This window comes from Eutrigla gurnardus (genome assembly GCF_963514095.1).
Source record: "Eutrigla gurnardus genome assembly, chromosome: 20".
In the NCBI taxonomy this organism is placed as follows: Eukaryota; Metazoa; Chordata; class Actinopteri; order Perciformes; family Triglidae; genus Eutrigla; species Eutrigla gurnardus.
In genome coordinates, this window is record NC_139931.1 from 6,368,406 (window position 1) to 6,389,778 (window position 21,373).

The following is a 21,373-nucleotide window of genomic DNA, read 5'->3' on the forward strand; positions in this document are numbered from 1 at the left end:
TTCCTGCTTTACTGCAAAATGGTAACAACACAGCTGGTTGACACTGATGACTGTGGCCACTGGGTGTGTTGTATGATTGTTGTTCACCTTGTAAAAATGCATAACGTGTTTATTTTTTTTACCCCTTTTTAACATCTTCAACTTAATTTACCTTGCTCTATATCTGAACTAGCAATATCTCTCGTCACAATGTTATACATACATATAATGTGAGAGCTCTTCATGAGCAAGTGTCTCTGTTTCTCATCTGGATAGTAAAGAACAGATAGATAAAATATTGGTAATTGGAAGTAATTGGAATCTTTACGGACTCTCATGTAATTTTATGACATTTATATCTACCTCGTACACCACTACTGTATTTAAATAGCTGATGTCTGAATTGAAGGTCGATGCCTGTGAGTGCAGGTACGATTCATCCACCAGATGAAGACAGACTGAAGTTTCACATGGAAGGCAGACTGCTAATGCTCTTCCAAATTAACACAGATGGCTGGAATCACCTCAAAATGAGTCACTATTAATAGCGCTGATATGCCTTCGAACAAAACTTTTAATCACAAATCAGCAAAGGCAAGACATAATCTAAGGTTATGGTAGTATAGGGTGGAGTTTATTTGTTTTTTTCCCTCTTTGGCTGCTAGTTCAGTGAGTCTTGACACCACCTACATTACATTATATTCCATTGGGATCTGAGACAAAATGTGCACTGCTTTTAGTCGGTGTCCACTCTGCCCTCTTAAATTTCTGTAAACAATTTCTGACATCCGTTTCCTTCTTGAGGTAGCCTATGGCAGATTCAAGGCAAAGCATATAGAAGGCGTGTTCACGTTGCAGACGTGAGATGTCGGCTGCAAGGCATCTATTGTCCAGGGGAGTATTAGCTCGCCAGGATAGAAAATACTGGGAATGCAGCCTAAAGAGAGTGTAAAGACTCTCAACCTACACAGATATGGCCATACATGTTCCAACAACTAAGTCAGAAAGAACTTTGCAGTTACAATTTTGGAAATGGTTCGTCATTAAAGACATTAATTGTGTGAAAATGTGCTGCCTGCATGTAGGATCAACATCCCAGCTACAACGTCTGCAATGCCTGGGCCTATAGAAGTCACTGATTATTTAACTGCTGTGTCATGCTTGCTCAGGGGGTTTCGCTGTCAAAACAGAAAGGGGGATTATGTGAGACCTAGCATTTACTGGAAGTTTTAAGGACTGCCTGGCTTCCTTCTGCTCTACCTCTCTTTCCTCTCTTTCCTCTCCTTCCTCCTCTTTGCATCTCCCTACATCCTGCTGTCTCACTGACACTCATCTTCTCACCCCTCTTCTCTCTTACAGTCACTCTTGTGCCATGCTGAGACGAGCTTGGCTTCGTGATTGCTCTTATTAAAGCATAAGGACATACTGCCAGACTGAGAGCTCACTCACTCCGTATGTGTGTGTGTGTGTGTGAGAGAGAGGTGGGCAGAGGGGGGTAATCACCAGTTTCCCGGGTGCTTTGTCAGCAAAGATGCGCATGGTTTATGTAAGCCAGCTCTCCAAATCACCACAAGCATGCATACAAACATGCAATGACCTCAGCATAATCATCTGTGCCAGCACTCCCACACAATCATTCCATTGGACACAGTAGCCTATAGTAACACAGTTTCGCTAGTAACAAGAACTGCACTGCACTCATACACCAGCATGTGAATGTTGTCAGCATATTATCACATAGCCTGCAATGCTTACAGGAAACAGAAAGTGTCTTTAATCATCATGTGGATCAACAGAAAAACAGAGCACCCTTTTATACAATATAAACACGTTTTTATGTGCCTACACACAATCATTCTGCTCTTCTGCCCTCTTTTTTTTATACCTGTCAATTCATCGTATTATCTATTTACTCCGGCCCTTCTCTATGATCTAATCGGTGTAATTCTATCATGCTAATCCTATCATGTGTCTTAACTCACCCTCGTTGACACCTTTTCTATCTCAGTCAGGCTCACGCTGCATCCCATTTCCTCCCTTTACCCTTACTTTCACCTTCTTATTGAGCGTTCATATTAAATATCGTGGTGGCCTGAGAAAAAAAAAAAAAAATGCTCATTGAGGTAACGGTTTAGCCCTTTCCTCTCTTTCCAAAGGATTTTTAATATGGCACTTGGCATCGAAAGTAAGCAACATTTTCAGTCCTAAGGCATCCAAATCACAGTTGGGTTCCTACTTTATGTTGGAGTTACTGTAAAGAAAGCTTTTACTTGTTTTTCTTCCAGCAGTCTTGATTTGTCTCTTTCCATTCTTTTCCATTGCTCCTCTGTCTCTGTTTAGCTACCAATACCTGTGAATATTGGTCCATCCTCCCTTTATTCCTTCATTCCTTCTATCTAATGCCTCTTTCCTCTGTGCCCTACACCCCCATCCTCTCTGTCTCCGTGTATAGCATGGCGACATTTGTTCACTACCCAGGCTGCTTGCTACCTGCAGTTCTGCTCTGTGATCTGACTGCTGCACTGCCCAGAATGGGGCCATTCATTAGAGCAAAGGAACAGGGACAAACACACACACATGTGCAGACACACACCCAACACAGGAGAAGCTACTCCATTTTCTCCTGTTTTAGTAGAATAGGAAAAGAGAAAACAACATCTTATTCTGCTTCCATAATTGTGTGCGCATTTTTGAGTGTTTGTGCAGCCACATACTGTGCATGTACGCGTTTGTTGTAAGTGTTCATGCTATTTGGATTTGCTTGCCACTCACCCTGTGAGCACCACCACAAAGTCCATGACGTTCCATCCATTCCTCAGGTAGGAGTTCTTGTGGAAGGCGAAACCAAGTGCCAGGATCTTTATTCCAGACTCAAAACAGAAGATCCCTATGAAGTACGGCTCTGTATCATCCTGGGGAGAGAGAGAGAGAAAAGACAAAATGAGACACCTTTCAGGAGCTAGATGACTTCTGAAGACGCATTTTGATAAATATGTGTCAACTTCAGTGTGGCTATCTAGAGATGGTAGAGAATTTGAGTGCAACTGCTTTGTCTTGAAAATTAAAATTGCTTTAGATTTTGTGCGTGTATACTGTATATTCATTTCTGAGAGATTGTGTTGTTGCAATCTGCTGCAAGCATCTCCACTGAAGTAAAATCAACATGGAGTCATACCTATCACCTGGATTTAATCATGTTTACATATGGCTCACATAGTGCATCATGCTTGTTTAACTTACCAGGCGCTCAGACAGCGGCGTCTTGTCCCCGTCAGGCAAATGTTGTTCCAGAGCCAAGACGATGCAGTTGGCGATGATGGTGGCTAAAATCATCCACTCAAATGGAGTGAGGAAGGTCAGTCAAGGAACACTTTCTTTGCCATTAATACAGAATTTAAAAAATACAGCTGACAGACACAAGTGCATGACAAGTGTTTTTTGTACATCAGTCATGGCATAATGTGCCTCATCTTTATAACTTTTCAACACACGTCTGTTAAGATCATATCAATAAAATTTGTCTGAAAAGGCCTGCTGGCAGTCGGGGTTTTCATGAGTCATTATTGTCAACAATCTCACATCCAGTAAATTTCAATATGCATCTGCCAATACTTAGGAAAATACAGATCTGCAATATAGGGCTATACGACAGATCACGCTCCAAAACTCTAAAATCAGTGACACAACAATAAGAAGAATTAACATATTCAGATAAGTCACGTTAAAGGTAAAATCTAATGTATGCAAATTGAATACAATGAGTAACTGACTCATGAATGGGCCGACTTGTCACTGCTATTGCGCCTGTTTACACACACACACACACACACACACACGCACACACACACACACACACACACACACACACACACAGAGTCATCATTATGAGTCAGTTAAATATGGTAAGTGTAGGTCCTGGTAACACACTAACCACACAAACACACACACACACACACCCGTTATTAAAGTGTTAGTGTGTAATAGCATGCCTGGAAACTGAGGGAATGTATTGTGACATCACCATTTGGCTCTATGTACATAACATCTAAGGGCTAGTTCAGAGGGGGGGAGAGAGGGAAGAGAGAGACAAAAAGAAGGAGTGCATGTGTCGCATCAGATTGTTATGCCTGTCAGATATAGGTATAATAAAATTGAATATGAATACACATTTTTACTGGACAAACCACTCTTTCCCTATTGTATTCTACTGAACTCCACTCTCTATTCTGGTCTCTCCACTCCTTCACCTTTTTCCTACTCCCTTGCCTCCTCTGGGAGCAGTCATTCCCATGGCATTGTGGAGGAAGGGAAAAATGAAATGGTCAAGAGCCAGAAACGCAGGAGAGGCTATTTACGGAAGCATACATTACATGTGTGTGCATGTGTGAAACATACATTACAGGCCTGCGTGTGTGTGTGTGTTTGCTGTTAAAAAGCGACCCTAACCTGGTTGAAACCCACAATGTGTGTATGCGTGCGTTCATCTGTTTGACCGCTCTTTACGCACACACACATTTCCCAGAACACCCAGGGCACCACTCAATTAACCTCCCTGCCCCCCAACAATGAGTGTGTAGAAATACGTGTGTGCGCACATGTATATATGTATACGCGTGTGTGTGTTGGGCTGTGAGAAGGCTGTTATAGTTGACTGAAAAAGGGGAAAGAGAGGAGAGGAGCAAGGAGACAGAGAGACTGATGTTGTGTATTAGAAATGCTCCTCATGAGGGATGACTCTTTCGTGTACGATGCTCATTGTACCTGCATTATGCTTCAAGGTGCCACATGATGTGCTCGATCTTTACACAGGCAGTTTGTGTGTTTGTGTGTGTGTGTGTGTGTCTATAAGGCATACACATCCTTAAAGAAGGCCCCTGCGCATATGTCCAAATTCAGAATATGAATATATGACTCACTCTGACAATAACCATTCAATAATGAATCTCCCCTTCCTTCTTCCTCAATGACTATATATAGCAGCATGACAGAGTTAAAAGCAAGGGAAGGAACAGGGGTGAGGGAGAAAGAGAGGAAGAGAGAGAGACGAGAATATGTTGCTCCCTCACCATTCCCCCACCCTTCATCTTTCTAATATTTTCTTTGTCCTCGGTCTCTCCCTCTCTCCTGCCTCCCCTGTGCGTCTAGCTCTACCCGTGTTTCTGCATATGCTTGCTTTTTATTATCAGATGTGCGTCTGTGTGTGTTTATATACTGTACTGGGGACAGCAGTAGGTCGTAGATGGCGATGTCTCGCCAGGAAAACGGAAGTGAGGCTGTCAAAGTACACCACGGGAGCCAAATGACGCACGCACACGTTTGCAGGTCTACTTGCCTTTTCTTCACCTTGTCCATCACCGCCACCTTACAGTCTTCCTGTTCGCTCTCTCTCTCCTATCTCCTCCTCAGTAAAGCTCCCGCCTGTTTCTCACTGATATATTTCTCCATCTAGCTGCCCTGTTAAGCCTCATCTCTCTGTCTCACATACAGTACCTCTCTGTGTATATATCGCCATCTCCTCTTACTCCTCCTCATTTTTCTTCCCCTCTGCTCTTTTCCCACTTGTTTCTCTGTCTCCCCCGCTTTCTTGCATCTCTCCTCAGTCTACCTTTCTCACACTGCGTCCTCCCATCAATCACCCCTATCTCTATCATGCCATCTCCATTCAATATCGAATGAGATGCCGCGTCAGCAAGCGCACGGAGACCCTGACAGCAAGAGACAGAGTATGGGGAGAAGAGGATGAAAGAGGGGGATGAAAAAAAGAAAAAAAAAAGGATGGATAGGAGGGGAAAGAATATGAAGGGCTAAATGAAAGAGACAGGAGAGTAGGAAAGAAGAAAAAGAAACTGTCCTGTGGGCACAGACATGATTGAAAAGAGTGAGTGGTGGGGAATAAAAGCCAGAGGAGGCGGGAGGACGTAGCAGAGGGAGGAAAACAACAGCGAGGGAGAGAGAAGGACACAGAAGAAGAGCACAGGAGTGCTGAATGAGGGATAAAGCAAGAGAATGACAGGGGTGTGAGAGTATTGCGGTATTTTCTTCTTCTCCTAAGGAGCGCGTATGCTCTGACGAAAAGTAGGTTAGTGGCAGAACATATGAAAATAAAGGAAGGGGGGCTGAAAGGAAAAGAGGCGGTGGGAGATTACAGTGATATCATACATAAGTATGTATAACACACGGCACCATATAAAATCGCTGCAGCCCTCGCATGCTTCAGATATTGACATACTACATTTTGTGCCACCACATATACATACACAAGTCCTCAACAACCTCCAGAGCCCTTCCTCTCTCCACCCCATGCACGTGCCATATTGCCATTCAAGCACACATTTTCATACATGTCATGTACACACACATGCCAACACTAGACTTCACTTCCTTACACTCCACTTGTCTGCCAATAGAGTCCAGACCAGCTGCTACCCTTTGGAAAGGTGCCAGCCTTCAACCATACATGATAGGTTGGGCCTTTCTCACTGTTTATTTCTTTAAACTACACTTGTTATTTGTACTAATGTTAATATAATAATATCTGTTAAACAGTTAAAGAAATATTAAAAAATACAAATGCTGAGCAAATCTCAGAGTAGCGGCTTGTCACTTAAAGTAGAATAGCGCTGGTCCACTTTATGTCAGCCTAAATCAAATCAAGTCAGCAGCTGGCTGCCAAGCAAGATATGGGAATTTAGCATGGGTCTTGAGGAGTTTATGCATTTAATCATCAACGAATAAACTGTACACGCACACACACTGCAGTGCTACATTCACAACTATTATCATTGCAGCTGGATGGCCTATTAGAGTACGTGAGGACGTTATCTGACTCGATACTGATGCTGGTATTGGTATATCCCAATTTACTATAATACTCAAGAAAAGGCTCAGTAATGGGGCAAATTTCATTATCATAATCCACATTTGATAAAGTTAACTTCAGAGTGACTAGATTCTGGCTTCGCACATATGAAACATAATGGAGCCACAACTTAGGATGAATTGCCAACTAGTATTCTATCTTTCTCTCAATATCCATCTCTATTTGTGTGTGTTATGAAGGAGATCATTTTGGTGTTTTAGATGCGAATGTCTTCTGTTATTTTAAAGAAGAAAATAGGATGAAGTTGAAGTCATAACTAAGCAGCACCTCCTTTACTCCGTGACTTTCTTTAAATCCCTTACTCTGTCCTGTTACATTATGCAGCAGACCACTGGCAGAACAGCTCAAATGATAACTTCATTTTCTTGTCACTTTTCCCTCAGAAGCACTGATTTGATCAAATGAATGGGATTAAGCACTATGGTTGAGACCTATCTATCCTAATTATTTTGATAATCAGCAGCCACAAAAGATAAGAGACATCGTTGAAGTGCCTCATTTTATTCCTGCAGCACACATTTTTAATAGACTAACAAATCACAGTAAAAGTTTCCCTTCATATTTGAAATATTGCCTTGCATTTTTACATTTAACAATGTGTTTATGTAAAATATGAAGGGATATAAGTAAGTGTCTTTAAATCAATTTAATATATATTCATTCCAGAAAGAGGATATGCAATTTGCTTGCGTCTTCCAACCCTGCGCTAATTTGGCAGCAGAGGTCCTTCACAGCAAGAACATGGCCTCCACTGAGTCACATGGGATAACATCCCCCCAGAAAACATGCATTCAACCATAGAGGATCTAAAAGAGTAGATGTGACATGTTCTAATGACTTGCTATTCTGGGAAGGAACCATATGGCAGCCATCTTACCTGGGACCAGTTTTAAACAAATTGGAACCTATGGGGAAAGAGGCTTAGGTGATAATCCTTGTATTTTCCACCACTATTGTTTGATTCACGATAATGAGTGTAAGACAAGTGTGTCCATCCACAATGGACCAAAAAGTAAAGATTCTTGAATTCTAATTTTTATAGTTTACAAGAATCCAAGCTTTCAATAATGGATATAATCTTGCAACCAAACTAAACCCATGCCTCCAGAAAATATATTATTCTACATTTATCCCAGCTTTGCACCACGTTTGACTGCATTGCAAAACAAATGTGCTTGAAGGCCAGTTTAGCCCTGCGTGGCCCCTCTCAGTCTGATTTAACATCAATAAGTGTGTATAGTCTTTACAGCCGCCCACTTCTGCTGCCTGTTTATCCATATGGCATATGCTGTGTCTCTATCTCACCCCTGCCACTGCCTCTCCCTCACCACCCACATATAGCCAAGTTGTCACTTCGTACAAGATGCTGACGGTGGTGTGTGTGCGTGCAAGCCGTGGTCTGTGTGTAAAGTATTAGTGTAGCATGTGACATTTTTTTTACATGTTGCTGTGTGTTCAGGAAGGCAGTGTAGGTGTGTTAATATGATGTGCGTTTGCGTACTCGACAGTATTTGCTGGTTTATGCTTTTCACTGCCAACGTGCACGTGTACATGTAAGTGTGTGGTTTGCATGTCTGTGTGTGTGCCAGCCCACCCTGCAGGTAGAGCGCAGGATTCCAGCAGGGTTTGTCTAGTAACAGCTGCGGCATGTGACTAAAGAATACAGGCATAAAAAAAAAATCAATCCATCACAGACTCTCTCCCTCTCTCTATTTTCCTCTCTCCCCACGTATCTGAATCCCAAAAATAGCTATGCCCCACGTCACTGCACCCCTCACACACACGCGCAGACATATGCATTCTCAAAGACACACACACACCTCACACAAACACACACATCCAAACTAGCCAGCAACTGAAAATGAATTATTCAACAGAGCCAGAATGCACAGCTAGGAGAAAGGGGAAGGAGGAAAAATGCAGAAGGAAAGGAGGGAGGAACAAAGAAAATGATGATCTTCTATTTAACGTGCACTGCGAACATGTGCATACAGTAAACACGGATAATCGACGCACACTAGATCTGCTGCCAAAAGGTCAGTTGTAATTAAATCAGGTTGAGTCTATTAGCACTCGTGCTGACAGTTAAGAACTGGGGAAGCAGATTTATATTAATAATACAATAGAAATATATCTATACATAATTCTACATCAGAAAAAAATAAAAAATAAACATTTATCCATATACACATGCATCCAAACATATATGCTCATACATAAACATTTACAAATACAACCACTTACGTACAGCCAAACATGCATACAAAAAAGGCACACTAACACACTAAAAAGAAAAAACAAGTAAACAGAACAAACTCCAAAGACATCAGCTATCCATCTTTTGTTCCATTCAGATCTGTAAATCAAGGATGTTTATCAACATACATCAGATTTCCTAAAAGATGATCATTAAAGACTAACAAAGTTGATTATTGGCACCATAACACTTGCCTGTCAGGTTTTCTGTATTATAAGTAAGCGAACAGCTATTGATACCAACATTTCTACTGTGATTTATGACCTGGTTGCTACACAGCAGCATGTTTCCATATTGATTTTGCTTCCATTTCTCAATCGCCATATATGTTACAAGGGCACCTTTCTGCAGTGTATCAAAAAACAGCTAGCACGATGCATTCAACAGATTTTAGAGGATCAATTTACAATCTGGGAACAGTGTAGCGTGTCATTTCCGGTCGCTGTTGGTGAGCCGTTCCTCCCCAGCACTTCCAGTCCTTATACATTTACATGTAATAATTTGGTAAATTGTTACCCATAATAAGCCCATGGGTTAAAATTACGTGTGGATGTAAGATTGTCTCAGAGACTTTCTGATTTCCAGTGATAAAAATATGTTCTGTGCAGGTTTAAATATTGTGAATAATTCACTTGTCAACAGGAAGAGGGAGAGACGGAGAGAGAGGAAGAACTGTGGATTCCTCACTACCTAGAATGACCTCTGTGTTCCTCCATCTCTATGTAAGAACACTGTGGGAGGACAGACAGATATCTTTCAGTAAAAACACACATGGCCAAGCACACAGACGCACACACATACCCGGACAAGGTAAAAGTAAAACAATGCTCTGCCAATGAGCAATACAAATGAAGATATATGAAGATGCGTCTTCAATTCTGACCAGCTATTCTATATTCTAAAAACATTGAGTGGTTATTGAGGTTGCTTCTTTTTGGAAGACAACACAGATGAAAAACACATAGAGCACATAATGAGAAAAATAATATGTATTGTCCAAGTGTGAAAAAATGAAGAAAAACAATTGAATAGATTTTGTTTCTAGTTCTGCGAGTGTGTACTTGTGCATGTGAATGTGTGCGTGTGTCTGTGTGTGCCGAGTCACCCCGCAGGAACTCAGGATACAGATCAATTCACACGTTTAATCCCAGACAGTCAAACGTATGAGGTATGAGGTGGGCAGATTGAGTCCAGAGGGCACGCATGCACACATACACAGGAATCATAACACATATGCAAGCAGACACACTTCTTATTGCCAACTATTGTGAGCAAACTAAACCAAACAAGACTTGCAGCTGTCAGGATGTTCCGAGAAGTATCCCCGAAACTTCACACAATGCTTTAAATTAGCATTGCAAAAGGCGGAAGCAGCCAATTAAAGCGAGGACAAGCAGCAGCGGAGGACAGCGAGTGGAGCGGCAGCGGCAGGGAGGAGAGAGAAAAGGGAAGAGTGATGGATAAACTTTGAGTGAAAGACAAAGTATAGGTAGAGAAAAGTGAGAGGAGACTTCTTATTAGTCAAAGACAGTGAAAAGAGTGAGAGGAAAGGGGAGAGAAAAGATCAGTGTGTGTGTTTATTTGAAGTTGTTGCTGTTGACAAAAATCTGTTTAGTCACATTATGGGAACTCAATGCCCATTGAGAGACAAAAAGTAGCCTCTTTACATGGTATGCCATTAAATGTTATGGTTAAGACTTTGGTTTTTGGTTGTTTAGGATTATGATTGAGCTGTTATGATAGGGAAAGTATTTACAGAATAAATGTAAGTCAATGCAGTATCTTTCTAAGTGACAAAAACAAGTTTGTGTGTGTGTTCTCTGGCTGCATTGTAGATGGCCAACCCTGAGTGTTTGACTCTCCACCGCTTTGAGTTAAATGATTTATATGCAGACAGGCAGTTTGATTCTCTCTCTTGCTCTCTCTCCATTGTTTCTCATTAGTCTACCCCTCTCTATAATGTCTCTCAGTCTTACCGACTTCCCCCTCCTCTCTTTATGTCTGTCACTGCATAGTCCCGCTCACTGTTCTGTCTCTGTACTCCAGCTGCATATTAGAAGCAGAGCAGGAACAGCTTTTCACCTCATCACTCTCACTCTTTCCTCTCCTCCTCTGCTTTAGAAAAGGTCATTTAATCACACTGAGAACTAGCCTTACTGCATTTACCCCCAGACCCAAGAAAGTCAAAAACATACTGACTTTTTTAGGACTCAACACAGAAACACATACATATGCTCCATGAGAGTATTGTAAACTTTCCTAACAATCAGGTCTCTACGTCAGCTAGAGAACAAAAGAGGAAAGCAGGTTGAAAGAAAGTGGGCAGCGTATCCCGACAGAAAACTGAACTTATAAAGCAGCTCCTGTTATTTATAGACTGGCATGACGTGAAAGATACAGACCCATGGATGTGACCAGATTGAAGAGAGAGACCCTACGTCATAGTACTGTCGTGTCTGTGTGTGTGTATGTTTTACAAATTAAAGAAGACAAAAAATAAATAAAAATAGGCAGAACACAAATGACTGACACACAGACTGTGTCACAAAATTCTGTACACACACACACACAAAACTAAAATGATGTTAGTCTGTGTAGTAATCAGCTGACAGTTGCAAGCTGGAGAAAGGCCAATAAATAATTTAGATTCTGCAGTGAACGTACATCACGGACTCTCCACATCCACCCAAAAACACCCGGTCCCTCTCTGCTGCTGGTTGCATCTCACTATATATATATATATATATATATATATATATATATATATATATTATTGCAAAGGAAGTGAGAGACCTGACTTCTCCACGGTGGCCTGGTGAGGTACTCACACTGAATATGTGGGGAAATAACTGCTACTGAGTCAGACACACTCAGAAAATATTAGTGCGCTTCCCTTGGCAATTGGTAAACACAATCAGAAAGTAACACACACAACAAGCATTACACACCAACCTGCATTTGTCAGAAAGAAACTGTAGGAAATGTCAGTCAATCACAATATACTTATACTCAACTACTAAAAATCACTTATGATTGACACACATCTTAAGAGAGAGATTAAACCTAGTCGCAAATGGTCATTTGATTGGTATAAAGGATCAGATATAGAACTATAAGATTAAAGGCACTACTGCTCTCTCACAAGCACACACAGGCAGTATCCGCAAACTAACCACATGTTTTTATTTTGGTGAATTAAAATAATTGATATAGTCCACATAATATTGAAAACAACCTTCTAACTTAACATCTTACGATTGTGAGAAGGTGGTTACTTTTTAAAACACATTACTTGTATTATATTTCACATTGAGTGTGTCACTATAGATAGCTGGAACATATATTGACTTCCTCTCCATTTACAGCACAAGAAAACACACTTAAGTGTATGCTGATGACGCAGCCAACAGCACCCTTACTTGGCGTGTAGAGTATGTGTGTGTTTGTGTCGGTGGTGAGCTAAAATGAGTGTCTTCCAGATGTGCACATCACCGACACCTAATACATATAGCTCAAAACATGAAAGTCAATTTGCAGCATTGCATCTTTTACATCAACTCCTGATATGGCTTTGACAAAGTCATATGGGAGAATTTAGGGAACATTTTGGGGACAAAGGTCAGTGGGAAAGCCAATGCGGATTTAATTTCAAAGGTCAGATGCAATGACATAATATAGTGTCAACTTTCGCCCCAGCATGTCACATGATATGTTATTGCTGAGAACATTCCAAGCACATCAGCACAATCACACTGCCTGGTGTATGTCTCTTTCTCTATTTGTTATGTACATCATGTATTAAACCAGATGTGATTCAATATCATACAATTCGGCTGTTATTTAATATTGACTCAGCTCATATTTAATAGGCGTGGGTATTTTTATTTTTTTACTTGTTGCTATAGAAATAACCTCTCCTGCCACACCAGAAACAGTACGCATTAGCAGTGATAGCCGTCATAACATTTTAGCTCGTCTCCTCAGGGAGGATTTGTTAGTCATTTCTTTCTGATTTAATTGTACCTCAGTTCCAGCGTCAGTGTCATCCTTCTGGTGTGTGTCCTTGTAGGTGAAACCACACGGCCTTGGTTACGTACTTTGACGGGGAGAAGTTAGCCTCGGTGGTACTTTGGAAGTAGCCCAAGATGCTAACGTAAGCGCCTCACTGCTAGCTGTCGACGACTAGCCAGACGTTACTCGTTACTTGTCATACCTGCAGTACGCTGGTGGACTTTTTTTTTTTCAGACAGTGTTGGAAACGGTAACGTCCAATATTTATAAAAAGTATAACTTTTCCCCCGAAAGAATACGACTCGAGCCGAGGAAAGTATTCCATCGATGATTTGAGGCAGTCGGTGAGGTTCGGGTCACTCGCGCGCGCGCCTGCTGACGCTACCGACGGAGGAGAACGTTACCGTAAATGATACAATACAATGCAGTATTCAAACAATGCGTATCAAATAATAACAGTGAGGCTGTTGAAATTACCTGCTGCCCACTACAGTGGCTCATATGGTATATTCCGTAAGATTAATTTATTAGTCAATAGTTGGGAATGAAAATAAATACCATAAATAGTAAATCTTAATGTTTTCTTAAAATGTCACTAAAAAAAACTACAACAACAAAGAAAAAAAATGTCTCTAGCTTTCATGGCGTTATTTATGTAATTAAATACTTTAAAGTATGCCTATTGCATAGTAGGCTATCATGCATGCACTGATTCTTAACAAAAATGCAATTCTGAGATTGATCTGTATCTGAACACTATACTCTGTGTGTCTACATTTCAGTATGTTAATCAAACTCAGTGTGAACGATAAATGCTGGTATTAATTGTATTTAACAAGGCAGCCGACCACTTGTTTTAAATAAGAGATGGCACAGTAACACTCTGAACTCTGTGATGCTAATCTTCATTAAAAAAAACAAATATTTGTGAAAGCTTTGAAGGCTTTATCGCACGTAACTGGAGTTGCTTTATGTTTTTGAAGACGCTTCACCTCTTTTCCAAGAGGCTTCTTCAGTTCTACCTGAGTACTGGGGAGTTGAGGTATTTAACCTCTTGCAGGGTCCTAGCAAACAAGCAAGTCCAGTCGCCTGTGATAAAGCTTTCAAAGATTTCACAGACATCTCTATTGCCACGTCTTGTTGTCTCTACATGTGAGATAGTTATTTATATGGTACTCCCATGGGTCCCGTGAGTTCCTAACTAAATAAAGCTGCGGGTCATAATTTCTGCTGAATAGCTTGCAAATCCACTGAGACTCATACATCTGGTGAATCAAAAAGCTGTTTCAATCTCTGTTGACCAGTCAGTTGACCGAATCAGTCCTGCCAATATTTCTGAAACGTTTTCTTCATTGTGTCATGAAATAAGATTTACTTTGACGCTGACCACTCAATGGTCAGTGAAGGACAAATGGCACATACTGTATATTACCACTAAGAAGAAATCCTCTTGAAATCAGGGATGATTTAAATAAGTAATATTGCGACCCTTAATCTTTTATGGGGTCCATTAATGTTCAGTCTTTGCTGGTATGAGCCAGATATTTATTTTCCCACTATGACAGCCTATAAAGTACACGTCTATAGTTATGGTGATCCAGCACCTGTTTGATGGTTTGATCTCGGTTCTGGATTCGAACCAGTTGCACAAAAGCACATCCGCTGATGAGACACAGAAGCGTTTTGACAGTGGGCTTTGGGTTACCTGAGATGACTTTGTGATTGATATCGGCATTGTCGCCACCTCCGGCAGAGTGAGGACTAACTCACCTGTGACAAGCTTTAACACATTAGGTAATTCAGTAAGACGTATTCCATTCAAAAGGACAGTAAAACATGAATCAGGCAGATGCAACCAAATGGGTGATTTAATACCTCATTATTAATGAAACCTTTGCTCGAAAAAAGGCTTTCAAAAGATGCTGTTGGTTTTGTCTTTGAAATATCGATTGAAGGAGGTTATGAACATCTTCAAAATAACATTTCATTATGAAAGCCATTTTGTTCCTTCTAGCCTCAGCTTGGTTAGTTTCACCACATTAAGCCACACAATGACATCAGTAACTCAAAGATTGGATGGTATAACATGAATGTATTCCCTGGTGAGCGGGATAAAATGCTGCCAGCTGCACCTCACAATTTATTACAATCCAATTAACAACAATACCACAAACCACAGCTTCAGACATTACTGATAAATTGAATCAACGGCCTGACACAGTCTCAGCAAATATTGAACATTATAAGCTTCACAAAGGTAGGAGTTACAGCAGAGCCATTATGTTGGATTATAGTAGTGTTCATGTTATTGTATCGCCCCTACATTGGTATTGGCCAACAGCTGTGTTCTAGACCATAAGAAACCAATCCTGAGGTTCCATTAAACCAACAAGACTTACTAATCAGCCAGTCAGCAGAGCAGTGATGATACATTTTATTATTTTTTCATAATATGTCGGAGCAAACATTCTTGTGAAATCTTGAAATTAACCAATTCATACTCACAGTTCTACATCAATCGCTATTTAAAGATGAGATTAACCTGAGAATTGTATTCAGAGCAACGCCACTAAACCCATTAATGTCACAATTTAGCATAATACAACACACGCTGTTCTACTTCTGTTCAAGTTTACAATTTATCTTCGCACAGAGAAGATACTGCATTTCCATTGACCGTAGTTCAGCTCTATTCTCTGGGCTTTCCTGCCTTCATCGTCACAAATGTGGACATTTCCCAAGCTGCCAAATGTACTGATGGGAAGAAAAGGAAATACCTTTTTCTGTAATGAGAAAAAAAAAATTCTGTTCCTAGAATATTTAAAGCTGTCTGGGATCAGCTACATGACATTGTGTTCGGTGACGCACAAGCCTTTTTTTCCACAGCAGACTACTAGTCAGAAAAGCACAGGTGTTACTCATAACATTGACAATGGCTGCGTTTTATTCATGTGTCACACAGTGAGCCATGACAGCATGACAGTGAGCCAGCGTGCACGTTACCAAGACCTTGAGACTGAAGCAGCGAAATGGAATTCAGCCATCATTCATTGGATTTATCATTTAGGCTACACATTTAGCTTTTCCTACTGTGACATGTCAAAATGTCCATTTAAAAAAAAAGCTTTCGCAACTTACCGCTCACAGAAATGTCGTCTGAACTTTCACCTGAAGTCCAGCTTGAGCCACTTTAAATTAAAAATCCAATCGCCAGGAGAGCCTGTGCCATTTTTCTTGACCGGAAATATTATTATTTCTCCGTTTTGTTATTAGCTATGTTTTTCTCTCAGCCATCAGTTAGTTTTACATTGCGGTTCTCCATCTTCTCCATCAGTACAGTAAACACAAGCAGCCTGCCTTTTCATTGAAATGGAAACTTACTTACTATGGCTGATATATCCATAAGCAAGGAACACATCCTGACTAATAACTAAATTGACACCCCAATTCCAAAACGTTTAGTTCAAAAGTAAGAAATCCACCATGCGTTGTCCAAATGACGAGCTTCATTCAAAGTAAATGTACTACTTCACGACTGCGTGGAAATCTTGGAGTTTTACAGGAGTTATTAAATCACGGTATGGTAATTTGTAAAGGAAATCTATGAATATACAACATCAGCTTTCCTGCACACACACTCACTCACCCTCTCCTACTAACACACACATCTGTCATTTAGATGGTGAATAGACGTGATTCAGAGGCACTATAAGTAGCTCCTGCATTTCACTGGAGCAGCCCAATTAGTGTGTGTAGTTATGTCACGGCTCAAGCATCAGCATGGATCAATACAATCATTACTCCAATTTCCCCTCTTGTCATTAACACTCACACAGAAACTTACTTCCACATTTGCATGCATTGACAAAGAAACGCACAAATGCTGCAAATGAAATTACATCAAATCTATCCCCCCAAATGGTGCAATACGTGCTGCTTTTCACGGAAGATGAAAAAATGCTGGAAATTCAACACCGTGATATACGCACGCACGCACACGCTAGGCTTTTGGGGTTATTACATTGACTTACATTAATTTCCTGGAGACTTTCTCTGAACCTCACTGCTACCAAGCCTAATCCTAGCCCTTCACCTAAACCTAACCCTCCCCCTAACGTTAAACCCAGTATTGACCCTATTCATCCCCCACACACACCGTTTGGAATTTGTGGCACATCCATTCAGTGACACTTGCAGCTTGTGTGATTAAAATGAGGCTCAAAATGGAAAAAAACTAAATAAATACTGTGTCAATGCACAAAAAAAGCCTACTATACTCACACGTACATGCCCCCCACACACACACACACACTAACACACACACACCATCTAGAAAGACACCTGCATCACGCTGATATGGGAGCTTGTGCATCACCACAAGGATTCACATTCACACTCACACAAATTGTAGCTGCTTTTTTCATCTCTCTCCCCCCCTCTCCCCCCCCTTCTCTCTCCTGCTTCTCTATAGCCGCGCGAGGCGCTGGGCATATACTGCACATGCTGACATCAGCAACCAGCAGCGCCCCTCGACCCCCCCACCACCACCACCACCACCACACACCTACACACACACACACACACTAAACATATATCAAGCAGTTTCCTCGTGACTGTGACGTGAAATTACTAACAAATGTTGATTGATGGTGATCAACCGCCTATAAAAGGGGCGGCTGGTCCATGCCCCCCTCCTCTTAATTAACTATAAATTACATGTCCAGTATTTCCACTGTCAGTTCCAGGGGCCGACCTCAGTGGACTGATGCAGGTGTGTAAATGCACCTTTGTTATTATGACTTCATGTAAAGGCTTTAAGTCTGGAAATAAAACGTGAAGCAGTCAGTCAGACATGTATATGTGCACATTAGGCCTACCTGATCCTCGGGGAAAGGCCTACAGTAGCAGCTGTTACTCACTGTACAATGCCAGGTAAAGGATATGGCCATTCGGTGATCTTTTTGGCGTATTTTCTGACGAAGTTATCCTCACTGAAGATGAACAGCGAGCGGTTGACAGTGAAACAGTTCTGGCGCACAGGGATGGGGTTATAGAGGGCCATGGTCCGGGCTCTCTGCGCCATAGACTGCTTGTACACTCTCTGGCCCCCGGGCCCTCCGGGTGGACCGTGGCCGTGGCCATGCCCGTGTCCGTGACCGTGTCCGTGGGGTCCTCCTTGCCTGCTCCCACCGCGGCCGCCGGGGCCCCCTCCGCCGGGCCCTCCGCCATACCTGGCCGGCACCTCATCTCCGAACCGCGCCATTCTCTGGACACCGAAAGCCAATCTTCACGAAGCAGCGGAGAAGGAGACCAATGCTCAGCTGTGCAGCCACACAACATTACATCCCATCTGGATCGGAACGTCTCATATGCACAACGGGTTGTCTTGTGAGCTTACGCTGGAACACCTGCACCCGCACGAGCAGTTCGATGCTGGTTTTAGCAGACGAGGACGCCCATGTAGCCACCGTCTCCTTCTCTGTACGTCTCTGCCAGCAGCCGATTGTGGGTGTGAGGAAATGAAACGTGTGGTCGGTTGGCTGACTGGTTGCACTGTTGGGGTAGTGCTGCTGTTGGGTGTCTCGGTCTTAGTCGGTTCTGTCCGTATGAAGCGGGCTTCGCCCCGAACATGAAATCATAGGGAGCCCGGAGCGCGTTAACATGAATGTTTCATGTTCTCCATGGTTCATGCCTGTATCAGAGCGCACCACAGCCTCCTGCACCTCTCACCACCATTTATTCCGTTACTCTCATCACGGAATGTAACGACTGTGTAAACGCCTCGGATATTAGACAGGCCTCAATAAAAAGGCTACAGATCGTCGAAAAATAAATCTGAAAAAAGAATTACCACCTATACAGCTACGGCCGTCAGTGACGTCCAACTTGGCATTTTGGAAACGGTCGCGTCTCCGAAGACTTAAAAGGCATCGAAAATGGGGAAAAAAAGCTACTATTATTTATTTATTTTTGAAACATCCGCAATGTTTGGCACAGTGTGTGGCAATAATTTGGCTCCCGCCACCGTATAGTTGTTTTACCAGTGCGCTCTGACAAGCCTAGAGACCAGGAAAATTGTCACATTTGTTATCAATAAGTCTTTTTTTCTCTCAGAGAGCACATTCTGGGAATGGAAAGAATGAGAAAAATACCGTTTTCCTTTGAAATGTCGCGGTCATTGTTGTCGAGCGCTGAAGATGAAATAATTTTCTCAAACCAATTCGGTAACATCCTCCCTGGTCGCAACCATCATCTTCTCTCCGTCACCTGCGCGGCCATCCAGAAGCGGAGAAAGGGGACACACGGACGGCGTCGTCAAAGACAAGGGTATGACGGCCGCGTCTCCGCCGTCTTACACCCTCTCATCATCTTGGTTTGGCTGGTTGAGATGCAGCAGTGCCGAGCGAGTCCCTCACCATCCCCGCCCCGAAAAGTCTACCTTCGTCCGCACTGCTAAGCCCAAATGTCCTGGCAGAGCGTCCTTTCTCTCTCTCTCATTGGAGAAGGGTAGAGCGATCCTCACGGCCTCTCTTCTCTCTCTTCGTCCAGCGGCCCCAAGGGGAGGAGGAGAGGGACAGACGGACAGGCGGATGGATGGATGGATCTGTGAATGGACGGAGACAAAAAAAAAAAATGTAAAAGGGAGGGGACCGACTGTTTTCTTCGGAATTCAGTCCGGAGTCTGCCTATAGATTAAATAACTCGCGCAAAATTGCTGCTCTTTCAGCTTGTGTGAGCCGTCATGAGAGCCTGATCGGTTCTGCGGCCGCAGCACATGACGCACGCAGCTCGTTCACTTTCCAGACGTGTGTCACGGACGGATGCTTCGACACAGCCTGGTTATTTTAAGGTGTTTCGGGCCAAAAGCCCTGCCCAGTCGGACTGGACCTCTCAAGCCGCCCAACTCCAAATCTATTTCAAATAATGCGCAAAAGAGCCTGTTGGCGTATGAGGGTGAGGTGGCATCGGCAACTGTGTGACTGTGTTTCTCATCCTTCCTTCCACCTATATGTATGTTTCATAAAGACCTAATAAGTATGCTTATTATAGGAAGATGCGCGCGCGCGTGTGTGTGTGTGTGTGTGTGTGTGTGTGTGTGTGTGTGTGTGTGTGTGTGTGTGTGTGTGTGTGTGTGTGTGTGTGGCAGAGAGAGGCGGGGTGTTGGCATCATGCAGCTTGTGCAAAGAGCTGCAACCCAAGCTGACAAAGATTGCGCGCACACGGGCGCGTGAGTAAGAAGAGTACATGCGCGTCAAAGTGCGCGCGCCGAGTCTGCGTGTGTTTGTTAGGGAAGGTGGAGGCTATTCTTAGCAACAGACATTTGGAAATTAATGGACGAGGAGAGCTCTCTCCTCCCCCCTTCCCGAAACCGAGTCGAGGATCTTCTTTCCTTCCTCTCCTCTCCTCTCCTCTCCTCTCCTCTCCTCTCCTCTCCTCTCCTCTCCTCAGAACTGGTGTCTGTTCAAGGTGCGACCATATGCTTTGCGCTAAAGCTCAAGCACAACCAAGACTTTCCATGACATAACAGAGGGAACAAAGACAACGTGGATGGACAATGCCGAGAGATAATTAAGAACTGCAGTGTTTTTGGTCTTTTCCTGTGATGACATTTCTATACAATACACCAATCATTTTTGAACTGTGTCAGTTTCTAATTGAAATCTCCAAGGACGTGGTTTCCGTCTGAATACCGATTATACTTCCATATTTGATCGTGAAGGATGATTTTATTTGATTTTCATGGAGAGTGCTGACAGAGAATGGTCTCCTAGGCTATACGATGAATGTCATGAGTCACTTGCAACTACAGTAGGAGTTAGTGGTGCCCCGTTTCAGTAAGTCTTAGAGAAGAGGAGAGGAGAGGAAGGCTGCAGCCCCCCCACACACACACACAACATGCGTGTAATCTATTGTGTGACCTAATTGATTGAATCCAGAAATAACCGCCTCTGTGAATGGGAAATGATCATACGCATACGGACTTAAGGGTGACCGGGAGAATGAATTCACCTCTCGGAGATATTGAATTAGGAGCGGAGCGCTGCACGTGAGAACGCCAATCGATAGCAGCGCGCGACCTTAAACGTCTATCCGATATGTCAGAAAGGGATCGTTTTTGCTTTTGTGTCCACTTAAGCATGGCTTCCGGCCGTGAGCGCCAGACTGATCCCACCACAAGGGCATGAAAGGACATAGATATGGATGGATGGATGGACACTGAAATAACAAATCAACAAACAATAAAA

The 21,373-nt window shown here is 42.5% G+C and overlaps 1 protein-coding gene across 11 annotated transcripts in view; it reads right to left on the reverse strand.

Annotated features, from left to right (window-relative positions):
- Window positions 1–18,701, reverse strand: part of cacna1aa (calcium channel, voltage-dependent, P/Q type, alpha 1A subunit, a) — a 70,689-nt gene extending 51,988 nt beyond the window's left edge. For all 11 annotated transcript variants that reach the window (XM_084036429.1, XM_084036423.1, XM_084036427.1 and 8 more), the window contains exons 1-3: window positions 18,071–18,701; window positions 3,220–3,325; window positions 2,752–2,891 (exon numbers count right to left, since the gene is read on the reverse strand). In XM_084036429.1, coding sequence (XP_083892555.1) covers window positions 2,752–2,891; window positions 3,220–3,325; window positions 18,071–18,390 — 566 coding nt within the window. In that variant the 5' untranslated portion in view covers window positions 18,391–18,701. The remainder of the gene's footprint in view (window positions 1–2,751; window positions 2,892–3,219; window positions 3,326–18,070) is intronic.
- Window positions 18,702–21,373: the final 2,672 nt, after the last annotated feature.